The sequence below is a fragment of the Myotis nattereri genome, assembly GCF_964212035.1.
Source record: "Myotis nattereri genome assembly, chromosome: 12".
In the NCBI taxonomy this organism is placed as follows: Eukaryota; Metazoa; Chordata; class Mammalia; order Chiroptera; family Vespertilionidae; genus Myotis; species Myotis nattereri.
In genome coordinates this window covers 82,499,208-82,514,533 of record NC_138087.1, presented here as the reverse complement: position 1 = coordinate 82,514,533, position 15,326 = coordinate 82,499,208, and the positions used below count along the sequence as shown (strand labels likewise).

General features: G+C 64.4%; 3 protein-coding genes and 1 long non-coding RNA gene across 4 annotated transcripts; 2 read left to right on the top strand and 2 right to left on the bottom strand.

Annotated features, from left to right (window-relative positions):
* Positions 1-928: 928 nt before the first annotated feature.
* On the bottom strand, positions 929-2,107 carry LOC308528209. The gene is made up of 2 exons (XR_013996681.1): positions 1,360-2,107; positions 929-1,265 (listed from the first exon to the last, which is right to left on the bottom strand). It is a non-coding gene; the product is annotated as an uncharacterized lncRNA (long non-coding RNA).
* A 317-nt stretch (positions 2,108-2,424) lies between these two features.
* On the top strand, positions 2,425-4,871 carry TUBB4B (tubulin beta 4B class IVb). Its single transcript, XM_081104138.1, has 4 exons — positions 2,425-2,584; positions 2,871-2,979; positions 3,071-3,181; positions 3,673-4,871. Exons 1-4 carry the CDS (start codon positions 2,528-2,530, stop codon positions 4,731-4,733), a joined length of 1,338 nt encoding a protein of 445 aa, XP_080960264.1. The 5' UTR covers positions 2,425-2,527; the 3' UTR covers positions 4,734-4,871.
* On the bottom strand, positions 4,864-7,546 carry CIMIP2A (ciliary microtubule inner protein 2A; the record flags this gene model as incomplete). The annotated part of the gene is made up of 7 exons (XM_081104139.1): positions 4,864-4,952; positions 5,205-5,322; positions 5,525-5,619; positions 5,837-5,966; positions 6,053-6,315; positions 6,389-6,603; positions 7,491-7,546. The coding sequence occupies 7 exons, from the start codon at positions 7,544-7,546 to the stop codon at positions 4,864-4,866; spliced, it is 966 nt and encodes a 321-aa protein (XP_080960265.1).
* Positions 7,547-9,705: 2,159 nt separating this feature from the next.
* STPG3 (sperm-tail PG-rich repeat containing 3) lies at positions 9,706-11,188 on the top strand (the record flags this gene model as incomplete). Its single annotated transcript, XM_081104137.1, has 5 exons — positions 9,706-9,808; positions 9,899-10,033; positions 10,131-10,219; positions 10,673-10,970; positions 11,055-11,188. The coding sequence occupies 5 exons, from the start codon at positions 9,706-9,708 to the stop codon at positions 11,186-11,188; spliced, it is 759 nt and encodes a 252-aa protein (XP_080960263.1).
* Between the last annotated feature and the right edge of the window lie 4,138 nt (positions 11,189-15,326).

The following is a 15,326-nucleotide window of genomic DNA, read 5'->3' as shown; positions in this document are numbered from 1 at the left end:
CGGTGCAGGCCACGAGCTCATGCCCACCAGCGAGAGGAGGGGCAAGGCACTGCCCCCAACACCCTGGCGCTGGGGGACCAAGGAGGGTAAGAAGTTGAGAAAAAAACACCAAACTAACAAAAAACAGTCCGACTGGTGTGGCTCAGTGGTTGAGCATCCACCTATGAACCAGGAGGTCCGGGTTCGATTATTGGTCGAGGCACAGGCCTGGGTTGTGGGCTGGATCCTCAGTGGGGGGCACGAAGGAGGCAGCAGATCCATGATTCACCAGTGATGTTCCTCTCTCTCCCTTCTTCTCTGAAATTAACAAAAATATATTAAAAAAAACAAAACAAAAACAAAACAGCCCTAGCTGGTTTGGCTCAGTGGGTAGAGCATCAGCCTGCAGACTGAAGGGTCCCGGGTTCGGATCCCCATCGAGGGCACATGCCTGGGTTGTGGGCTCCATCCTCAGTAGGAATGCAGGAGGCAGCCGATCAATGATTCTGTCATCATTGTTTCCCTCTCTCCTCTCCCTTCCTCTCTGAAATCAATAAAGATATTAAAAAACAAAAACAAACCCAGAATCCAGAGAGGCCCGGTGGCCACCCCCAGGAAAAGCGTGCAGGGCCCACCTACGGTGTGACCTGTGCCTTTTCTTCTGTAAATGTTAAGTATGACAAGCCTACCGCTGTCAAGGCGACACAGTGAAGGTGCAACCACGTGTTCAACGTTCTTCCTTCCTAAGTTTTGCTCCCCCCCCCCAGCCTTCCCCCAACATAAGCAGATAAAAGTAAAGGCCTTTGTCGGCGGGCCCGCCAAACCTTGGTTGTTTGGGTGTCAAAATGGCACCAGAATGTCGCCGGTGATTGGAGTCGGGTCAGACCTTGACTCAGCAACCTCCGTCCTCGAGTTCTGGTTAAGAAAGAATTCAGACGCCAGACTCCACCTCCAGGAGAAAGTTTATTTGCAAAGTCACAGAGGCAGCCTTGAGCCGTGAGCCGCGGAGGAAACGGGCTCAGGAAGCGGGTTCCAGAGGCCAAAGGGCCCTGGCGCCCCGGGGGGAGGAGGGCGGAGGGAGGGGGGGCGGGGAGCAGGTTGAGAGCAGGCGGAGCCCTCGGTAAGGGGCTCGTTCTAAGGCTGGGGATTCGAGGGGGCCCGGTGGGTCCTGCAGGAGATGCATGGCTCATCCTCCATCGACTGGTGCGGCCAGGGGGTCATGAGTCAACGCAGCTGGTTCTGGTTTTGCCGCTTTTCTGGGCCCGGAGCTGAAGCCCAAGTGCGGCCTGGATGCGTTTGATCCGAGTCAGCACCGCAGCTTCTCGGGGGCTTCCTGCTTAGGGGATATCCCCGCTGGCTCCCCCTTTGGCGGGGCCTCACCCGCAGGGCGGGCAACGAGCCCGGGGAGGGGAGGTCCGGACCGCGCTCTGCTGGGGGCGGCAAGGTGACCCGGGCAGGCCTTGTTTTCCCAGTTCCGCCCGTTGCTAGGCGCCGCGCTCGGCGCCCGGGGAGCTTCTGCGCCCGCCTAGATGCCTAGCGCCGCCGGGGCAGCAGAGCCGGAGCCGGCAGGTCCCGCGCCAGCGCCCGGGGAGGTCTGGGCGCCGCCCTAGTCTCCACGGAGCTGCGCAGCGTTGGGGCCAGGCACCAAGGCGACGGGAGCGGGGCCAGCGCAGTCTCCACAACAAGCCCGGGGCTGCGGCAGGGACCCGCCCTGCCCCCTCCCCGCCGCGCCCCCGCCCCCGCCCCCGCGCGGGGCCCACGTGCTCCCTCACCTGACCGCCGCCCTAGCGGGCAAATGGCCCGGGGAGGGGCGCAGCGCGGGGAGGGGCGCAGAGCCCGAGCCCTCAGCGGCTCTGGCGGAGGCCCTACTGTCCCCGCCGCCCGTCCCGGAGCCGCCGCCCCGGGCCCCCGAGCCCTGTTTGTCTCGACCGGGCCTGGCTCCGAACCCCGCAGGATGGCGCCGGCCACGCACGTCCTCGTTACGCGGCGGCCCCAGGCAGCGGCGCTCCAGAGGCGCTCGCCCACCGGGGCTTCCGGGCCGCCGCCCCGTCGGTACTGCCCCAGACTCCCGCCCGCGCCCGCCTTCGCCCTCGGCCCCGCCGGCCCGGCACCCGCGCGCGCCCTCCAGCCCGCGCGCGCCCGCGGCACTGCGGCGGTTACCAGGACGCTGGCCCCGCGCGGCCAATAGCGCCGGCCTGGCGGCGTGCTCTCCGGGGCCAGCCAATGAGGGGACAAATCAATCATTTGAAACACCCAATGGGCTGAGCGCCGCAGCGCGATGGGGGGGTCCAGCACTAGCGAGAGCAGGGGCCTCGCCTGGCCAATAAACAGCGAGCGGAGTTGAGGAGGCGGGCGTTCGGCGGCTCGATTGACGGGGCTGCAGTCAATCAAACGAGGCCGCTGGCCAGCCTCGTTCTGGCAGCCCAATAGGAAGCTGGAGGAGGCGGGCGCTGCGGGTATATAAACGGCGGCGGAGCGTCGGTTGTAGCATTCTGCGCGCCCGCTGCTCGGCTTCTGCTTCTGTGTTTCCATCCGCGCCGCCGCCACCATGAGGGAGATCGTGCACCTGCAGGCCGGCCAGTGCGGCAACCAGATTGGCGCTAAGGTGAGGGGCGGGCGCCGGGGGCCCAACGCGGGCGGACCTCCCAGGCGGGCCGGGCGGACGGGAAAGATGGCGGCGGGCGGGCGGCGCCCCCGCATTGCGGGCCCGTGCGGACCCGGAGTTCGGGCGGGGGCGCCGGCGCGGGTCCTCCGGGGAGCGGCCCGGCAGCGGGGAGTGGGAGGCCTAGGGGGAGGGGAGGCGAGGGGCGGGGAAGACCGCGCCCGTCCGGGGCGGGGCCGGTCTCGGGCTGCGCCGGCGTGACTCAGCCCGGCCCGCCCGCGTCTCGCAGTTCTGGGAAGTGATAAGCGATGAGCACGGCATCGACCCTACGGGCACGTACCACGGGGACAGCGACCTGCAGCTGGAGCGCATCAATGTCTACTACAACGAGGCCACCGGTGAGCCCTCGCGTCCCCTGCCCGCCCCGCACCCCCCCCCCGCCCCCGCGGCCAGGCCCGCCCCGCCCTGACGCCCTCCCGCCCCCCCCAGGTGGCAAGTACGTGCCCCGCGCTGTGCTCGTGGACCTGGAGCCGGGCACCATGGACTCGGTGCGCTCGGGGCCCTTCGGGCAGATTTTCCGGCCGGACAACTTCGTCTTCGGTGAGTCGCGGACGGCGGCTGGGTGGCCAGGAGGACCGGAAGGTGAAGGGGCGCCCAAGGTCACCCCTCTCGGCGCCGCAGAGGGAGGTCCCCGTCCCCTGTACCTGGCGCGGAAGCGGGGGCCCCCGGCCGGCCTCCCTCCTCCCCTGCGCGTCACTCAATCCGCCGCCCAAAGCCGCTTTGGGAGGGAGGCCCAGCTGTCCGGGCGGGGCGAGCGGCGATGTAATCGCCCCGCAGAGAGCTCGGTGGCGGCTCATCTGTCCTTGGGAATTGGCAGGGCCGAGTGGGAGGGGCCGGCGTATTGTTAAGTGTCTCAGCTCAACCCCGGAGTTAATTTTTAACGAGGCAGGCGGCTGCCTTGGTGGGGGTCCACCTGCTCTACCTGTAGGGTGAACTGTGTCACCTCGCACCAGGGTGTTTGGCCTTCTTGGCCCAGGGGTTACGGGTGACACATGCCTGGCCACAGAATGACCCGCTGCCCTCTTTTGCAGGTCAGAGTGGCGCCGGCAACAACTGGGCCAAGGGGCACTACACGGAGGGCGCCGAGCTGGTGGACTCCGTCCTGGACGTCGTGCGGAAGGAGGCTGAGAGCTGCGACTGCCTGCAGGGCTTCCAGCTGACGCACTCGCTGGGCGGGGGCACGGGGTCCGGGATGGGCACGCTGCTCATCAGCAAGATCCGGGAGGAGTACCCGGACCGCATCATGAACACCTTCAGCGTGGTGCCCTCGCCCAAGGTGTCGGACACGGTGGTGGAGCCCTACAACGCCACCCTCTCGGTCCACCAGCTGGTGGAGAACACGGACGAGACCTACTGCATCGACAACGAGGCCCTCTATGACATCTGCTTCCGCACCCTCAAGCTGACCACGCCCACCTACGGTGACCTGAACCACCTGGTGTCGGCCACCATGAGCGGGGTCACCACCTGCCTCCGCTTCCCCGGCCAGCTCAACGCTGACCTGCGCAAGCTGGCCGTCAACATGGTGCCCTTCCCCCGCCTGCACTTCTTCATGCCCGGCTTCGCCCCCCTCACCAGCCGGGGCAGCCAGCAGTACCGCGCCCTGACGGTGCCCGAGCTCACCCAGCAGATGTTCGACGCCAAAAACATGATGGCCGCCTGCGACCCCCGCCACGGCCGCTACCTGACCGTGGCCGCCGTGTTCCGGGGCCGCATGTCCATGAAGGAGGTGGACGAGCAGATGCTCAACGTGCAGAACAAGAACAGCAGCTACTTCGTGGAGTGGATCCCCAACAACGTGAAGACGGCCGTGTGCGACATCCCGCCCCGGGGCCTCAAGATGTCGGCCACCTTCATCGGCAACAGCACGGCCATCCAGGAGCTGTTCAAGCGCATCTCCGAGCAGTTCACGGCCATGTTCCGGCGCAAGGCCTTCCTGCACTGGTACACGGGCGAGGGCATGGACGAGATGGAGTTCACCGAGGCCGAGAGCAACATGAACGACCTGGTGTCCGAGTACCAGCAGTACCAGGACGCCACGGCCGAGGAGGAGGGGGAGTTTGAAGAGGAGGCCGAGGAGGAGGTGGCCTAGAGCACCTGCTACCGGAAGCGTGAGAACTCTTTATTCACTCTCAGCCTGTCCTCATGATCCTGTCTCACTGTGTGCACTGCTCTTCTTCCTGTCTTGACATCTGAGTTGTACAGACACCATTAAAGCATTTTCATAGTGCCTGGTGCTTCCTCTTGCATTCCTTCCGGTAGGCCTGGCGCGTGCTGTTGCCGAAGGTCATCCCGTAGTGGTCCTGCATGTCTGCGAGGGGAGGGTCCACTGAGCCACTCCCCCGGGCCAGGGGCACTGGCTGAGGCACTTCGGCTGCCCTGGGCCCCGGGAAGCTGGGGCAGGTGGTCTCTCTCTGACTGCACAAGAGGCCCTCGCTGGGGAAGGGGTGCTGGGCCATCCCCCCTCAGGGACTCCGGGGACACCCAGCTGGCCCTGTGCCTGTGGAGCAGCAGGGGGAAGGGGCCCCAACCACCTGCCTGCCCCAGTGGTCCCCGCACTCACATGGTATGAACCCCATGTAGAAGGGTATCAGGCCCTGGCTGTTGTAGATGGTGTTGCTGGGCCAATACGTTTGTGGCAGCCTTTTGCCCAGGCCACAGATGGGGTTTCTAGACGTGAACTGGGGAAAGGGCAGGTGTGACCGGAGGGCTGCCCCCACCAGGTAGCCAGCTGCAAGTGCCCAGTGGGCGGGGCTGACATTATTTGAGTGGTTAATGCTTGGGGGTCTTATCCCCTCCTCACCAGGTCTGGAGGCTGCCCTGACCCTGCTGGGGGTGGGGACCCAGTCCCAGGGGGTGGGCCCAGGGCTGCTGTCCTCGTACCTGGCTTTTGTCAAACTCGTCCATGGCCTGTGTGACCCCGTTTTGGTAATTCATGCCCATCACCCAGGCGTACCGGGGGATGAAGCCAGCGTAGCCTGCGGAGGAAGAGGTCTGGTGCCACCTCGGGTGCCCTCCACCGCCCACTGCTCCTAGTGCCCGGGAAGTCCGTCCGTGGGCACCTCCATGTTGGGGCCAGATAGGCACGTGCTCCTGGGCGCTTCCAGCCTCGCGGAAACGTGGGCAGCCCTTGCTCTCACCCTCCTGCTGGGCCCCCGGGCCTTGGGTGTCCTCCCGCCCAGGCCCAGCACCCACCTGAGATGGCCTTGCGTTGAATCAGGTTGGGGTGGTCCAGCTGGGGCAGTCTGTGGAACCTGGCTACGTCGAGGGTCTCGACCTGCTGGTGGCCTGGGCTGGGGCACTCATCCCTCCTGCAGTGGTACAGCTGGGACAGGAGGGGGTGGGTCACCACCGCCACCCCCACCCCCACCCGGGTCTTGTTGGGGTGAGGCTGGTCCCACTGTCCGTTACCTGGTGCTGCCCAGGGGCCTCTCGGAGGGGGGTGGTGGGCCTCCAGGCCTCCTCCCCATATGCCAGCCGCAAGCCCGGGTGCCCGAGGTCCCCAGAGTCCACCTTCCTGCCCGGTGGGCACGGGGGGTAGGGTGGGTAGGGCATGAAGCCCGGAGGCAGTGGGACCTGCCAGCACGCGCTCTCTTCGCCCGGAAGTCCTTCAGCCTCCGCCAGCTGCGGGGAGAACTGGCCCAGGACCTCGAAGTTCTTGAAGGGCTTCAGACCTGTGTGGACGGGGCAGCGTGAGCGGCAGCGGGGCTGGAGTCGTGGAGGGGCGGGCGGCGGGCCCCGGCTCACCCGTGTAGTGGGGGATGTAGGGCTCGGCCAGGTCCCGGCAGGGGGCCAGGGGCGGCTGGGGCCCGCTGAAGTCCTCCACGAACTTGGGCTTGGAGATGGGGGACAGTACGGAGCACGGGCTCTTCTGCACGCTGGGGTCTGTGAGCAGCTGCGCCGTGGTCCGCCCGTAGGTGTTCCCCACCTGGTAGCGCAGCTGCGGGTAGAAGCCGGCGTAGCTGGGGGTGGGGAGAGAGAAAGGGGGGGCAGGGCCAGTGGGCCAGGGCAGGCACCCGGCCTGGACCTCAGGATGGAGGGCACACAGACGGGGGCGCCGGGGCTGTCGAGGCTGAATGGGCAGCACATGCCAAGCACCGAACAGGCCGTGTCGCCACCACCATCGGACGGCAGCAAGGGGCTGACAGACGGCAGAGGCGACGGAACGGATGCCTGGACGCACGGACGGGGCTGGCGACAGGGTCCTGCCCAGGCACCGGGAGGCCTGCTGCACACAGCGAGGGGGCGCCGCGGGAAGGCCTGGCGGGGACCTGCCTCAGAACTTGGCCACCCAGGAGGCCAGGAGGCCGGGAACAGGACCAGGATTCGGGAGGCAGGCGGGAGGGCTGCTGGTGGAAGTGAGGGCGGAGCTGAGTGACACTTAACCATGTGGGAGGTGCTGTGGGCATATCTCGGGGTGGGGTGGGGGGGGCTGCAGGGGTAGTGGGGGTTCAGAGCCCTCCCTCCTCAGGCTCTCCTGCCCCACCTTGGCCCCCAGAACTACTGGGAAGTTAGGTCTGGTTCCTGGCCCCTTTTTCCTGGCTCACAGCACAGCGTGGTGTGGGTGCGCACTCCGCGGAGGGCGTGGTCGGGGTTTACAGGGGGGCTGCCCCGTGTCTGGGTGTGGAGCACTATGGTGTGAGCGTCAGGCATTTTCCCGCCAGCCTCCGCCCGCTGCTGGCTGGCCCCAGCTTTCTGCTCGCGACATGCTGCCCACCTGCCATGGCACTCACACCGCCAGCAGGGAGGGGAGGCCTGGGCCCTGCCCGCTCCCTGAAGACCCACTCTGGGGTGCCCTCACTGCTGGCCTGAGCCGCTCCCCAGCCCCCTGCAGGCGTCCAGTGCTTACCCTGGCACATAGTGGGGTTCCGGCGTGAAGAGGTAGTGTTTCTGAGTAGCTGTCATCTTGCCTCAACTCACCTTTGCTGTGTGGTCCCTCCTCTTGGCCAGCTGCTTCCCTGGGGGGAGTCTCTGTTGCTTGACAACCATTGTGAGGAAACCCCATTGCTGGGCACGCCCTGGCCGGCCCGTCCTCAGCCCTGGGAGGGCCCGGTTTACAGGTGGAACACCAGGCCCACAGCAGCAGCTGGGAGGTGTGATGCTGAGGACCTCAGGGTCCAGAGAACGGGGACTTATCGCTGCAGCCAGGTTCCAAGTTGGCCCTGCCGGAGCCTGGGGCCAGGGTTCCCCTCAGGAGGCCAGTGGCCCCCAGGATGAGGCTAAGAGAACCCCGTGCACCCCAAGTCCCCTTCTCAGACCAGAGGCGCGGAAGCTCCAGGCGCACGGTGATAAGTCCCGCGGTGAGGGGGCCGTCTTCCCTGGAGCTGGCACTGTTTTCCATTTTAAACAAATCCCGACTCTTTCCTTTTTGTAAGGAAGGACTTTCTAATGATACAAACACAATATAACAAAGAGATGAGCAGGTTCAAGTACATTTCAAAAAACGGCATAAGCAGTACTAAAAGGCGGGCTAGAAACGGCGGGTGGCGGGGGAATTTATAACAAGTGTTACAAACAGATAGGATATCAGTATAAAAAGCCTTACATGACAAAACTATGGAAAAGTAGCCTCCCAACAGAAAAATGCACACAGAATGTGAGCATCTTGGCGGGGGGAGGGGGGGTGGGGAGTCCATAAAACATAGATGGGAGGTGGAACTGAATCAGATCAATGCTGACAACGGCCGTTTCTGGCACTCCTCGGGTGGGTGCCGTCTGGAAAGCAGTTTGGGAACACACCGGTGCCCCTTGCCTCCACTCGTAGGAACGTCTCCTAAGGAATGAGAGGCCTTTAGCCCAAGACGCACGCGATGTCACCCACCCTGGCAGTGTTTGCCAGAGAGAAACGGGAGCCTGCCCAATGCCCCACGCCAGGGCTCTGCTCACAAACACCCGTGGCCTCTGCCCTCAGGGAACTTTGTGCACCCCAAGAGCCCAGAGCCCTGGCTGAGCGCTCGCCGGATGAATCCCGTCTCCCCAGCGAGTCTCCATCCGGATGCCTCCCACACCAGGCAGGGCCCACGCTGGACAGGAGGAGTCCGGACAGGAGGACAGTCAGGCTGGGCAGGGCCCAGGGGAGGAGATGTGCTTGACCAGGTCCTGCCGGTGGGTGAGGCCAAGGCCAGGGCTGGGGCTGGCCAGCGGGTCAGCTTGCGAGGGCACTTGGAGGGCGTGGTGCCCAGATGGGCTCACACTCAGTCGGGGTCATTATTCGTTTGCACCTCGGCCTGGGCAGCCCCCCACATCTGTGCACGTTCTGGCTCCGTGCCCCCAGGCAGATGCAGGCTCCCACACCTCAGCCCAGGCGACCAGGGCCAGACTGCCTCTGGGGTCAGCACAGGCCCCTCAGACCCAGGGGCCTGGCCTGGCCTTTCTGAGGACTGGATCTCCAGGGGGCCTCCTCTCCAGGGAGCTCCCTGACCTCCCACGCCTCCCTGATGCTTCCTCCCAGCTGGCCCTGTGCAGCTGGGCATTGCATAGCGCCCATGCCCCATCCTATCTACGGCTGGAGTCAGTCCACCCAGAACCCCTGCTAGAGTGGAGTCCAGCAAAGAGAAGGGTTGGGACAGGAAGGGGGGCGGAAGGAGGGGGAGGAGACTAAGCCAGGCAGGCCAGGGATCCTACTTGCCAAGGTGCCCCAGGGTGGCCCACCTGGCAGGTCAGTGGAGGGATCCTATGGCCACAGCCCCTCCAGGGCTGGACCTGGAATTCCCGGCAACAGGGTGGGGGTGGGGGGGACGGGCATGACGGGCCATTGAGGTCACAGAGCCTGGTGGGGTCCCCAAGAAAGGCAGCCAGAGACACTGACAAATGAATTTTGACCAGAAGGCTGTGAAATTCCTGGCAAACTTTTATATGAATGGAGGCAAACACTGGACCCACGGCCCGCTGAGACGGGAGTCATTATTGCCCATCCAGTAACTTCGAGGGCGAAGGCTGGGGGGCGGGGCGGGGCGGGGCGTGGGCAGCTGCAGCGGCTGGGCGCGGCTGTGCGTGGACGGAGGCTGCCCTCTTGCAGGCCCAAGGCTGGATGGTGGGGCCCCTGCCCCTGGGCCTGCGGGAAGATGTGGCCCCCAGCGGTGCAGAAGGTCCCAGAGGGCCGCAGGACGCACGTGGGCCCCCTCCGGGAGCCCTGGCAGACCTGCACCGGCGACCGGAAGGAGCTGCGTGAGTGGGGGGGCCAGTCTGGTCTGAGGGGGCGGGGCAGGGGGTGGGGCCTGCTGGGAGGACCCAGGCCCAGAGCTTGCTTCCTGCCAGGGCTGGAGCGACGCCCCCCAATCCTGAAGGACCTGGACTACCCCGGCCCCACCACGTACCAGGTGCCCGATGCTTCGGTGCGCGAAACCTCCCCGCACCCCCACTTCAGCATTGGCCGCAAGCACCCTGCCCGCGGTGCGTGCCCCTCCCTGCGCGCTCCCCAGCGCCGCTCGGGTCCTGGACGTGGGCCCGCACCCCCAGCCTCCCTCCGCAATGACACTGCCCCCTGCAGAGGCCGCCGGCCGCGGGGCGTGGCACACGGTGTGGTTCCAGAGTGAGAGACCCTTCAGGCAGAAGGCCGACTGCCGCCGCGGGCCCAAGGTGGGGCGCAGGCCCCGAGGTTCTGCGGGGGCGGGGCCTGTGAGGGTGGGGTGGGAGGAGCCTTGGGGATAGGGGGCGGGGCTGTGAGGCCGGAGTGAGAGGAGCATTGGGGAGAAGGGGCGGGGCTGTGAGGGACAGGGCAGGAGGGGCCTTGGGAGGGGCGGGGCCTGTGAGGCCGAAGGGGGAGGAGCCTTGGGAAGAGGGGGCGGGGCTGTGAGACCGAAGTGGGAGGGGCCTTAGGGAGAGGAGGCGGAGCTGTGAGGGATGGGGCGGGGAAGGGGGCGGGATCGTGAGGGAGGGGCAGGAGGAGCCTGTGGGCGGGGCGGGGCCTGTGAGGCCGGAGTGAGAGGAGCCTTGGGGGAAGGGGGCGGGATCGTGAGGGAGGGGCAGGGGGGCCTGTGGGCGGGGCCTGTGGGTCGGTGGGCGGGGCTTCATCCCTCTCCTTGCCTTCAGTGGCCATCGCTCGCCGACTACCGTCAGCTCAGCGGTCACGCCTTCCCAGCCATCAGCTTCGAGGGCCGCCGCCCTGCCCCGAAGGCAGCCCAGTCGCGCGCGCCTCTGGGGCTGCTGCGGGCCCGGGGTGCAGGTCGCAGTGCCCGGCCCTCGTGGCAAGACCCTCTGCCGCCCCCGGGCGAGAAGCGCCCCAGCCCCAACACCTATGACATCCTTCCCGGGTGCCGCCTGCAGAGCCTGCGCCCGCCCGCCTTCTCCCTGAGCCGCTCGCGCGCGTTTGCCTCCTGGGTTAACTCCAGTAAGGAGACCTCGGAGGGGCGCGGGGGGGCCTGGGCAGTGGCGAGCGCGTAGCCGCATGGGCTCCTGCCTTCTCCCTCTGCAGCCCGCAGCCCCGGCCCCGCCGCTTACCACGTGGAGGATGGCTATAACGCGAGCTTCCCCTCGGCGCCCGGAGTGGTCATCCAGGGCGTGCGAAGGCCCAAGCGCCATGAAACAGGCCCCTTCTGCACGCTGTAGCGCCCACTGGACACAGCGGCCGGCCAGGTATCACCCGGACCCGCCTCCCTCTGAAGCCCGGGGCCCCCAGCCTGGGCTTCTAACCCTCTGGGCACCTCTGACCCACCTTCCTGGCCGGCTAACCCTTCTGTGCGCTGTGGACAAGGAGGGCCACAGCCCCCACCTGCCCACCAAGCTACATAGAGATGCTGTTGGTGCTTACGAGCTGAGCTGTTGTGCGCTGGCTGCCCTGAAGCTGTCTCCCTGGCAGGGGGCTCCGCTGCTCCCCTTACCTGCTCTCCTCTCCAGGACGGTGGGGGCAGCCTGAGACTTCCTGGCCTGAGACAGTATGGGAGGGGTCCCTCTGGGAAGAGCGGGACACCCCCACTCGGCGAGCCCGGCAGGCTACCAGTCTAGCCAAGAGTCAGGCTGCTTGCTGAGCTGAGAAACTGGCAGAGCTGGGTGCCAGACTCCTTGAACTGCCATCTTGAGGTGAGGTCAGCTGCACAGCCACTAGGAGGGCCCAGAGGACCACCTGGTCAGGGCCTGGCCCCCCTGACCCCAGCCCCTGCCCACAGACCCACAAGCTCGCCCAGGGCCATGCAGGCCAAGCCACAGCCACCGGATTCCCCGGTGAGGGCCTGTCCTGTTGCAGTAGCTTGGCCATCAGGGTATCAGCCTGCCTTCCTACCTAGGGGAGCCCCATGGCAGCAGCAGCGGTTCCCATGGGGCCCATAAACCCTTCTGCAGGGAGGCCAGGGCCCAGGGAGTCCTAGTGCATTCACCTGGGACCTCTCGGGGTGAACCAGCTGGGGGTCGAGTTGAGTCCCAGCATTCCCCCTCCCCGCCCCCGCCCCCAGGCAATCAGTTGTAGTTGTTGGGCCTGACCAGCTTGGCCAAGGGGCAACAGTGAGCATTGGGAGCCCTGGCGTTGCGAGCTTGGCCCAGGGTCGGGGGACCGGGAGCCCCACCCATAGCTGCCCCACCAGCAAACCCTAGGAGGGCTCAAAGCAAGAGGCTGGAGGGCAGGAAGGCTGGGCTGAGGAGGGCTTCCTGGGGAGGAAGCGGGAAGGGCGCACAAGCATGGGCGCCAGCCTGCTGGGCCGCAGGAAGGGGTGCCTTGGAGAGCGAAGCTTGGGGACCAAGGCACATGCAGAGGACAAGGTGGGGACTGGGCTGTGGGGATGGAGGCTCACCAGAAGGGGTGGGAGGGACTGCAGGTGCTGGGTCAGGGCCCGGCCTGCTTAGCAACAGGGAACCCAGCGAGGCGGGCAGAGCAGGCAGTGCCCGCCGGGCCTGTGAGCGTCTGGCATCGCAGGACTCACAGCCTCGGCCAGAGGGCCTACCACCTCGGGGTCGATGCCCGTGGTGAAGAGAGGACAGCCCTCCCGTGCCTACTCCCACTGCCAGCCCCTGTCTGTGGCACGCCCACCGGAGCACAGGCAGGGCGAGGGCGGCCTGCGCCTGGCGGGACCTGGGATGGGGAGCTTCGGGCGGCTGTGCTCCGTTTCCTCCCGCAGCAGCATTCTGTCGGCCGCCAAGCAGAATCCACGGGGTGTCGCCTCACCAACCAGGTTGGTTCGGGAACAGGAAAGGGCGCAATGGGGTGAGTGCGGGCGAGGCGAGCACGCGGAACAGGAGAGACGAAGTCCCTGTGGAGGGGCCTGGAAGTCAGGGCTGGGCCCTGTTGTAACGCTCGTTCCGGCACGGGGGGTGGGGGTGGGGGGGGGCTCTCACACGCCATGGAGAGGACCCCCATCTGCAGGGTGGCTTCTCGGAGCAGATGAAGAGGGCGGGGCGGGAAGAGCCTGTGGTGTTTGAGCCCCATCACCAGGAATTGGGGAGGAGGAGGTTGGCTGGGGGCTGCAGGTGCCTGAAGCGCTTACATTTGTAACAGTCCCTTTTCCAGTGTCTGGGCTCTCTGCCATCCTAGTCTGGGTTTTGGAAAGGGGCCTTCATTGGCTGGACCGAAAAGGAGGAACTTTAACAGTTTTTTCTTTCAGGTGCCTCATCTTGGATGCGAGCAAGCCACTTGCCAAATTAAATCTGTAGTGGACTTGGTTTCCCACTCCATGCTGGCCTTTTTATTTTATTTCATTAAATATATTTTTATTGATGTCAGAGAGGGAGAGAATCATTGATCAGCTGCTTCCTGCACGCCCCTACTGGGGATCGAGCCCAAACCCTGGGCATGTGCCTTTGACCTGAATTGAACCCAGGACCCTTCAGTCCACACACTGATGATGCTCTATCCACTAGGCAAACCAGCCAGGGCCAGAATTTTCTTAAAAACCATATGAGGTCAGCCCTAGTGGATAGAGCATCAGACCTCGGACTGAAGGGTGCTGGGTTCAGTTCAGGTCAAGGGCTCATACCTTGGTTGCAGGCTCCATCCCCCCGCCCTGGTCAGGGCACGTGCAGGAAGCAATCAATTGATGTGTCTCTCTCACTGGTGTTTCTCTCTCTCCCCTCCCCTCCCTTCCACTCTGTAAAATTTAATGGAAAATTATCCTCAGGTGAGAATTAACAAACAAAAACAAAAAAACACCCACAGCTGAGGTCGATGATAACAGTCACGCACGGGTTCCTGGGGCTCCGGCTGCAAGTCAGACCTGAGCTCCGATCCACAGGCTCCAGGAAAGGCCACTGGGATTGCTCCTGGAGGTCTCAGCCAGGCCTCTCGGATTTTACCAACAACGTGTTTAAACCTGGGCACGTGCCCTGCCTGGGAGTCAAAGTGGCAGGGGATGGTGCTCAACCAACCGTCACGCCAGCCGGACAAGGTTTGTTTTTCTCGATCCCATTCCGGATGGTTACAACACGTCTCCTCCGATGCCCAGCACGTCTTCACAGACGAGCAAATGAACTGGCTGACACAGACCAGGAGCCCCGGCCGGTGGTCGGAATGTCCATGTCAGACTCTTCGGCAAGTCTGGGAGGCTTCTGGGGCACCTTGGGGTTTCCGGCGACGGCTGGCCGTTCAGCGCCAGTGCAGGGAGCATAGGAAACCGCAGGCCGGTGGGGACCCTCGGAGGCGTGACTTTAAGTTCGGAGAATGGCGCCAGAGGCTGGAGGCGAGGACGCAGGTAGAGGAGGTCAGCTGGCGCTGGAGATGGCGCTGGGGACGAAGGGCCCGAGGGCTCAGAGCTGGTCCCTGAGCCATGGAGTGAGGGTGAGGGGCAAGGCAGCGCTGCGCTGGAGCCACCCCCTCCTTAAAAACACCAACACATGTCAATAGTAACCTCATTTTTTTTAAAGTGTGTTTTTAAAAAAATATATTTTCATTGATTTCAGAGAGGAAGGGAGAGGGGGAGAGAGAGATAGAAACATCCATGATGAGAGAGAATCACTGATTGGCCGCCTCCTGCACGCCCCCCACTGGGGATGGAGTCTGCAATCTTGGGAAGTGCCCTTGACTCGAACCCGAGACCCTTCAGTCCACAGGCCAATGCTCTATCCACTGAGCCAAACCAGGCAGGGCAGGGACTTCATTTTTTAAATACCCGTATTGTTGAAAGCATTACGTCCGTCTGTCCCCTTTTCTCCATTGACCCTTTCTAGACCCCCGTCACCCCTCGCCTCAAGCCTTCACAATCCTATTGTCTGTTTCCAGGGCCCCTCCCCCCCCCCTTTAAAAGCTCAACTGCCCCTGTTAATGCTAAGACTTTATTTTGCAAAGAGGCAACTTCAGATTCTAGGTAATGTTTGTAAGCCTCAGACGACCGCTGGAAATGGGCATCCCTCTCATCTTTGCCAGTTTCAGCGCCCTTATTGTCCGCTTCACTTTTAAGAAAGTAAGTCGGGCTCCGGCCGATGTGGCTCAGGTGGTTGGAGGTTGTCCTGAGTGCTGGACAGGTTCCATTCGCAGTCAGGGCACATACCCAGGTGTGGGTTCCGTCCCCAGTTCCGGAAGCAGCCAATTGATGTTTCTCTGCCGGAAGCCGGTCCATCCTTGCTGCTTGACACAGTCGCTGCAGGGAAGAAACATCTGCACAGCGTATGTTTCAAGGGACCTGGCGTAGATGGCATACTGTTCTTAATGTTTGCTCCCCTTCTTAGCGCTATGTGTTTTAACCAAGGTCACCTCCCCGAGAAAGGTTGTTCCCCAGGTGGGGATTTTTCCCTGGAGTTAGGGATTAACAGGACTAAGGAAGGGAAT